Below are 8,664 nucleotides of genomic sequence, written 5' to 3' on the forward strand. Positions count from 1 at the left end.
CCTACCTGTGTTTACATGTTCATGCCCTGTTATCCGAGTCATTCAAGTTAAAGTCTCTCACTAAAGTGACTGATCTTGAAATGTAAAGCATTGATTTTAATGGATTAATGCATTAAGTAAAATTGGTGAAGCATTTTGAATGCTAAACACAACAAAAGTGGAAAGACAGTTAGTGTTTCCCATCTGTAACAGCCCGTCTTTACCTGAAATTGCTGGAGGGGAAGCAAGTCTGATCAAGCCGTTTCAGTCATGTGGTTTACAGGAAACCATGGGAGCATGCAATCCCACTTTATATCTGTCCTTGGTTTGGGAAGCATGTTGGCAATAAAGTATGGGCTCCTGTGACAAGAAAAGATTAAACAAATAAACAAACCAAACCACACAAAAAAACACAAATGCACACACACTTGCATTTCACCTGCACACAAACAGCCCACACATTGATGTACAGGTTCCACGCAAACTTCCTTCTGTAGATCATTTCAGCTCTATCTGTATTTGGATTTTTGTCCAGCTTTAGATGTGTTAAGATGCATATGATTGAAATGTAAAATATTTCTCATTGCTTTTCACTGACAGCATATTTGACGTGCAAAATCGAACCACATTAAATCTTTCGAAAAGCAGCCAACAACCCAAAAGTAACTATGGTCACAAGTTCCGTCGTAACCAAAAGAGCTCAGCGGAACTCACAGCCATTGGCTAACGAGGCTTTTGAGGAACGCACACAAGGCTGGTTGAAGTTGCTTTTTTTTGACAGGAACAGTATAGTGATGGTACCTTGCGAAAAAGAAGTGCACTGTGTTATGAAAATAATATACTTTAAAAGACAATACGTAAGTGCAAACTGAATAATGTTTTCAGACATCATTGCATGTTATGTAAAATTAAATGAAAATGATTTATAGTTTAAATTTATATTTAATTAGTGCTGTCAAACGATTAATCGCGATTAATTGCATCCAAAATAAAAGTTTTTGTTTATGTAATATATGTGTGTGTGCACTGTGTATATTTATTATGCATATATAAATACACACAGATACAGTATATATTTAGAAAATATTTACATGTATTTACATGTATATATTTATATAACTTATATTATATATAAATATATTTAAAATACAAATATAACATTTTTCTTAAATATATACATGCATGTGTGTGTATTTATATAAATATACACAGCACACACACATATATTTTGTAAGCAAAACATTTATTTTGAATGCGATTAATCGTGATTAATCGTTTGATAGCACTATATTTAATGCAATTACTTTAACATAAGATGTTTTTGACATATTTAAGTAAGACTGAAGTACATTTTATATGTAATTTCATAAATACTTCTATTGCCTTTGAAATATGGTTAAAGTGTATACTGTCGTATGTACTGACAAGCATTTACGCTAAACTGAAATATAGCTTGAAGCCATTTAGAGTTAAGTTATACATCATATATTAAAGGAATAGTTTGCACAAAAATGAAATAAATTTACATACACTCAGGCCATCTAAGATGAGTTTGTTTCTTGATCTGAAAAGATTTGGGGAAATTTAGCATTGCATCACTTGTTCACCAATGCATCCTCTGTGGTGAATGGGTGCCGTCAGAATGAGAGTCTAAATAGCTGACAAAAACATCACAATAATCCACAAGTAATCCACAAAAAGGCCCCTGTTGTCCTCTTACATGTAAATTAAAAACGACTTGATGATGGATTTGTTTATTTAAAACAGGTAAAATGATGTACTAAAGTGGTGTGGATTACCAGCTGTTTTTGAACTCTCATTCTCATTGATGTAGCCTACTAAAAGCCCTACCAGCTAAACCGGCCGATAGTGTTTTTCTGGTCTTGGCTAGTCTCCTAGCCTAGTCAGACTGGTCTGTTGAATGATTTTAGAACAGTTTAAACCAGATAAGACCAGGGCCATCTTTTATGTCCCAAGTAGGCCAATTCTTCTTCTGGTGTTTTATGGCGGTTTGGCAAGCCAACGTAAAAGGTGCCAAATAATTCAAATTTCACTTAAATGAAATAAACCCTCTGCATCAAATAACCACTTAGCATTATTATTCCTAACTCTGGAGTGACATCGCGTGGTCATTAAAGTAGCGCGCAACTAGAAATCCGGAAAACGCACTTCCTTGTCAAGGGCGTTCATTGCATGTTGCATGTCTCTACCGGCACACCTAAAGTTACATTCCGAAGTTTACTGTAACCGTTATATTTGTTCGTTAACCTAGTTTAATAAATTTTCGAGATAAGTAAATAATAAAGGCTGACTAAATTATGGGGAAATCAATTCCATTCACAGTGTAATAAATGGCATTTTTCTTTCGTTTTGTAATGGAAAGTACCCACGGGTGCTGACCTGAGATCATTATAACGTTACGCGCTCTCGTCTCGCCTGTTGTGTGGGTTGTGCTCGAAAACTAAATCTGATCCCAGATCATCCGAAGTTTTAAAAACGCAGACGAGCTCATGATTCCAAAGCTGCGCCGCGCGGTGCATTCTGGTAGTAGTTGAAAGATTCAAGATGGCGGCGAGCAGGAGACTACACAAGGTAGACGTCCAAACCTCATACTTTTTATACCGCAAATAAAGAAAAAGCACATACGACGACGCGATGGGGGTTTAAACATAAAGTTTAGCTCGCAGAAAAGGCGATTTGATCGTTCGTTGATGCTTGATCGGCGTTGGTTCGAGCGGTTCTCTCACTCGATGACTCGGCTCGCTTCGCGTTTCCAAACATGAAGGAGGAAAAGCGCCGGTGGAGGCCGCGCGACTCTCGAACAGGATTTTAGGGTCGAGATCGGGGAGATAGGGGGTTAAAAGTCACGTTTGAGTACGCTTCGGTGTTTTATCAAGTCCTTTCATTCATTGACCGTGAGTAAATGACAGGAATGTAACGCACAGGAGTCTAATGCGATGAGTTCCGTCACAACGGATTCGTTTGATTCAAACAGATCTGAATCATCTGAATACAATAGCTATAATTTAGTCGACCGTTATAAGAACAAAATCATGTTTTTAACCGAATAATGCTGTCTTAACACCGCTGCAGTGACGTTAGACATGACTCAAAGACCCCAAACCAGCCACATCCGTCACATTTAAGCTGAAATCGCCGTCCTTTATACGTTTTAAACTTGAAATAACACGAATAAGTAGAATACTGCTTAAATAAGTCGGTTTAGTGAGTTTCAGGTGGTTAGTTGTAGTAACGCCCTTGATTTAAAAAAAACGAAACTGCAAGTGTCTTCACAACAAGCTTTCGCTTTATAAACTTCCGTCTTGTCGAAATCCCTTCATTCACAACTCGTGAATAACTAGTATTTAGCCACCTAGATGTGTCTGACCAAACCTTTTCGGAGGTTAAACTCTCTGAATTGACGCGGTTTTGATGTTTTGGGGTGTTTATGTACAGTTAGTGGACTGGTTGTATGTGTCACAGTGACCATTTGAACGAGTTTACTTCCTTGTTAGATAAGAATGGCTGTAAATGTCAATCAACTCCCAGTGGCAATAGAAGGAAATGGGTAATCCTTGCAGGGCAGTAAAACATACACTTTTACTATAGTACTTATTATTGGACATGGAGTTGATGTTTTGATTTAATACAGTAAGGACTTACTGCATTTTTATCATTTTGATTATAAATTCAAACTATAACTTAAAAATGGTCTTTTTACCTGATTAATCAAGGGAATAATTGACAGATTAATCAAGTTATCATTAGTTGCAGCCCTATGTGAGACTAAATAGTGATCATAAACAGCCCATGTTAGAGGAATGGTTATTGGATGCACTTCAAACATTTAAGGTGTGGTTTGTTGTTGTTTTAATGCACACACACTTGTACTTCAGGTCAGTTATTTACAGTAAGCTGCTGAGGAAGGGGTCATTTCTCCTACTCATTAGGTCAAGACCTGGCTCACATTACATTTGGGAATGATGATCATGATAAAGACACACAGAAGGTTCTGGCTAATGTCGTAAAGTGTAATTCCTAATTCATTTGTTTGCGCTTTGGTAATACCTAATTAATGGCGATTGTGCTATTTGGAGAGACTCTTTAGCCTAAGCTAAAACTCAAAGTTTCTCTTTGACAAGTAGAAGTTGCGAACCCGCAAGAATATTATCTAACGCATCCTTCTTTCCAACCCTTTTTATCAGGAGCTTGAAGAAATCCGCAAATCTGGGATGAAAAATTTCCGTAACATTCAAGTCGACGAATCAAACATATTGACATGGCAAGGCCTCATTGTTCCAGTAAGTGTTTAGTAAATGCTCATACATCTTTCATGAATTGTTTACATGTTATTTGCATGTGTAAAGTATACAGACAAGAATTGGTATGTTGTAACAGCTTTAGGATTTGACAGAGATGCCCAAACCTGCAGGCCAAAGTTGGCCTGTGGTGACCTATTTTATTTTTGTGGCCATTGAAGCATATCTTCATTTCTATTTTGTTTAAACATTTTTAAATCATTTTTATTTTGCATTGTAATTTGCATTTTTGCAAACACAGAGAATATGAGTGAATTTGATTTGTGTGTGTTTTAATATACTGTTGTTGAATGTAAAGCAACATTTACTTTCGGTCGATAGCTTTTATTCAAGTTTGATTTTTGGCACTTCGTAGTAAAAAGTTGGAGCACATTGATTAACCTCAAAATATTTTTGAACAAATTTCTTGGCCATTTTAGAGCTATACTACATTTAGACCTAGACAATATACATGCATTTCATAATGCAATCAGCCACATCTGATCTCATACCTCATGCATTCACGCTTCTGTCCTCGATTTGTTTGTAATTGTATACATTATAGACTGAGCTGCGCTCACCTCATTTACCTTATTCTCCCTCAGGACAACCCTCCATACGACAAAGGGGCATTCAGGATCGAGATCATCTTCCCTGCAGAATACCCTTTCAAGCCACCCAAGATCACGTTCAAAACGAAGATCTACCACCCCAACATTGACGAGAAGGGACAGGTCTGCCTGCCTGTCATTAGTGCAGAGAACTGGAAACCAGCCACCAAAACTGACCAAGGTGAGATGCGCTGCAGTTGTCGCAGTATTCCTGAAAGCGCCACATGAGTCAGACTGCTAAAGCTCGGTTGATCCTGGTGCATAAACACTCTCGGTCCTGTTGTCACTTCATTATATAGAAATCATGAACAAATAGAAGGCTTTGTGATGATGTTTGCGTTCACTGTCCATCTGTTTATATAGTAGGCAACACCCTTTATTTCTTTAATCAGCTACCCAAAAGACTTGGATTCATCAATGTTTTTTTTATTTTTTTTATTCTGGTTTTTGTAAAGATAAAGGCCATTTAGCTCTCTCTGACTAAATTACAGGAATGATTTAACGGTGAATTTAATAAAACAATTTTACTGAATAAGTGACAAGACATTTGTTATAAAAATATTAAGCTGCACTACTGTTTTCAACATTGATAATTAGAAATTAATCTTTGGATCACGTGACACTGAAGACTGGATTAATGGCTGCTGAAAATTCTGATTTTATATCACAAGAATTAATAAATTTAAAATATTTAAAAATAAAAAGTTATTTTAAATTGTAATAATATTGGACAATATTACTATTTTTACTGTATCTTCTCGTCTTGCAGTTGTTATTTACTGTTATTAGATGCGTTCAAACTTTCAACATGTATGCAATTTGTTCTACAGCATTCTTGTGACATCTCATTTCTTCGGAAAGCTAGATTGCTCTGAACAAGTTTAGATCATGCAGTACTAAATTCCTAGTTTATAAAGCTGTGTAGATGAATGTTTTGCTTTATCTTATGGAATAAACATGTTGAGGTTCTTATTTCTTGAATAACTAGCATCTCCGTTTTAGGCTTTTGTTTTTACCTTTTGGTTAGATATGTTGGTAACGTTTTTTTTTTTTTTTTTTTTTATACTTCCTATCACCTGCAGCAATCTACAGGGGAAATATTAACTACCCAAACATTACATAGATAATTAAATAAAACTCTTAAGAAAAAAAAAGTTTCTTGAAATAAATAACTGAAATAAAAGAGAGACATATTTTAGCTAGTTCCCAAGGAAACATTTCTCATTTTCATTTGGTTTAACTTGATGACATGCATTAACCAAGTATAAAAATGAAAACTAATTTAAACTATTAATAAAAAATATAATGGTATCTAATTGATACTAAAATAACATTGGATAGACTAAAGATAAGGATATACAAAAGATAAGGGCCAGGGTTATAGTTTACTGAAACTAAAACCATAAAAAAATATAATTCTTTGAAATAAAATACACGTGCTTAAAATCTAAAAAACTTTTTATTTCAGCTTGTTGCCAATGTGACAGTTCCCTTAATGTAATAAAATAACTAAAACCAAAATAAACATCAATTTAAAAAACTACATAAACATATAAATTATAAAACTACAAAAAAACGACACAGGCACTTTAACTAAAATAAAAAAAATTAAAAAATAAAAGCTGAATCAAAATATTAAAAACTATAACAGTATCTCAATGATACTAAAATAACACTGATGAAGAGTATATAATTCTCTCTCACTAAACTACAGGGTCTAGAACTGTAAGAAATAAGAATAAATACATTGAGTTAATTAATAATAAATTTTTTGTTGTTGTAACCAATGATAAGGTACATTCTTTTCCCTTTCTTCCTACAGTAATTCAGTCGCTCATTGCCCTGGTGAACGACCCACAGCCAGAACACCCTCTGAGGGCCGACCTAGCAGAAGAATACTCAAAAGACCGTAAAAAATTCTTTAAGAATGCAGAAGAGTTTACAAAGAAACACGGCGAAAAGCGGCCAGTGGACTAACAATACCAGACAAGTGTGTAGCCCCAGACCCCTCCTACTCCTCTGATCCTCTTCCCCTCGCTCTACTGCCCAAACGATATCCTCTATCCCTCCTTCCCACTCTCCCTCCCTCCCACCCGCTTTCCCTCCTTCTCCTCTCCTTTCCACATGTCACTCTAGTCGAGCTGGAGAAGTACAGCGCAGCTGCAGCCTCCGTCTTGAAGCAGGACGCCGCGAGGACATCCGATCTGAGTTTCTGGTGTTAGCTTGAGGCCCTTACTAACTTTCTACTATGTTGTTTATTTTTTCCTTTCTCAACTTTGAAAGCATCAAAATTTGGTTAGAGGATAACTTGACGAAGTTGAAAATTGTACAGGGCGTTTCAGTAACGAATGCTGTTTGTCCCTTTTGTAATGAGAAAATGAATCATTGCATTATTACACAAAACTTTCAAAAATTACTTTTGGAAGTGACGCTTCATTTAAAACAAAGATGGATTGTAATTTATCATGTACATTTATTATTATTATTATTATGTTGTTCCCTCTTCTTACATTTGTGCTCTTTGATTTCCGCAAAGCAAAAAAGGAGACGTAAAGGAGGAATGGAGGTTACGCAGCGACAGATTATTTCATATAACGTTTTTACTTTCACTGCACTTGTTGGGTTGCACGGTATGTCTAAGGAACAGGCTACTTTCAGCCCTTTACCAAGCCTCAAATCGGCAAAACCACTGTAAAGTCAGTAACAAAAGGAGCCGATATTGCTATGAAATACATTTTTGTTTCACAAATGAAAAAAGGAAGGATGAAAACAATGCTCTTTGTGTGAGTGAACGTAATTTTCCATGATGAGCACTAATTTTAAACATCTCTTTTAACATGTTTCATAGGAAATTCTTGTATATTGTTGATTATTTGGATTTAATCATGGAAACGGCCCCTAGATTTACCGAGATGTACGCTACTGAGAATTATTATTATTCCCATTTTCTCCCAACACAGAATAAACGCAGTAGTTGATCGTGAGTTTTCTAGAACATTCTCTACAGTTTCTTTAAAGGATATCTGTCATATTCCATTTTTACGCCACTCTTTTTAATGCAAAGAGGTTCTTCGGGCTTTCTCTAGTTCGAGACGTTTCAGTAATATTTGCTTTTGCATTTGGGTGAAGTCTCTCGCAGAATGCCTTGTTGAAAACTTATTTTCATGCAGTATCGGACTTTAAAAAACGCTCCCCGTTTGTATACCAAAATAAAAAAGTTAGGCCAAGCAATGTTACACTCAAGCATTGGCTAAATGCACTTCTGATCTGGTTAGGGTTTTCAAATCGAAATCAACCAATCCAATAGGTTTTCTGGGATTCCTCCGTTAAAAACAGCATTACGGATTTGTGTGATAAATCAAATCTGAACTTGAGCATTTAGTGATTGTTTAACCTGAATATATTAGCATTAGTAAACTATATATTTATGAGGACTACTACTTAGACCCCAAAATGTTGCTTCAATTACAGCTTATTCTGAAACGCCATTAATAGCCTGAAACGTACAGGTTATAAACATGTTAATAACCCTAATATGTGACAAAACGTTGAACTCACCAAATAAAGGCTATTTTGACCTAGTTCTGTATGAATGTTTCAATAGGCTGGATGCTCGGCATGCAAATGTATTTCTATGGTGCAACTGGTTGGTTTAAAGCATGTTCTAGTTTTTACTAGTACATACAATATATAGTGCAGAAAAATTGCTGTGCTCGTATAATGTTTTTTTTTTTACTTTCAATCCTAAATCACTTTCACCATCGCAATACTTGTAT

General features: G+C 35.6%; 1 protein-coding gene across 3 annotated transcripts; it reads left to right on the forward strand.

Annotated features, from left to right (window-relative positions):
- Positions 1-2,430: 2,430 nt before the first annotated feature.
- On the forward strand, positions 2,431-8,469 carry ube2l3b (ubiquitin-conjugating enzyme E2L 3b). Of its 3 annotated transcripts, none has more exons than XM_058775491.1 (4): positions 2,431-2,571; positions 4,185-4,280; positions 4,883-5,069; positions 6,711-8,469. In XM_058775491.1, exons 1-4 carry the CDS (start codon positions 2,545-2,547, stop codon positions 6,863-6,865), a joined length of 465 nt encoding a protein of 154 aa, XP_058631474.1. In that variant the 5' UTR covers positions 2,431-2,544; the 3' UTR covers positions 6,866-8,469. The 3 variants fall into 3 exon arrangements, with proteins under 3 accessions (XP_058631474.1, XP_058631475.1, XP_058631473.1); XM_058775492.1 differs by lacking the exon at positions 2,431-2,571 and adding an exon at positions 2,636-2,894; XM_058775490.1 differs by lacking the exon at positions 2,431-2,571 and adding an exon at positions 3,775-3,831.
- Positions 8,470-8,664: the final 195 nt, after the last annotated feature.

The sequence above is a fragment of the Onychostoma macrolepis genome, chromosome 05 (assembly GCF_012432095.1).
Source record: "Onychostoma macrolepis isolate SWU-2019 chromosome 05, ASM1243209v1, whole genome shotgun sequence".
Classification (NCBI taxonomy): Eukaryota; Metazoa; Chordata; class Actinopteri; order Cypriniformes; family Cyprinidae; genus Onychostoma; species Onychostoma macrolepis.

What these genes read in the sequence shown, in the direction of transcription:
- ube2l3b (XM_058775490.1), top strand. Translation starts at nt 3,790, where the DNA reads ATGTTAGAGGAATGGTTATTGGATGCACTTCAAACATTTAAG. An exon ending in ATGCACTTCAAACATTTAAG is followed by an intron (nt 3,832 to 4,184) that starts GTGTGGTTTGTT and finishes CCTTTTTATCAG; the next exon opens with GAGCTTGAAGAAATCCGCAA. An exon ending in GGCAAGGCCTCATTGTTCCA is followed by an intron (nt 4,281 to 4,882) that starts GTAAGTGTTTAG and finishes ATTCTCCCTCAG; the next exon opens with GACAACCCTCCATACGACAA.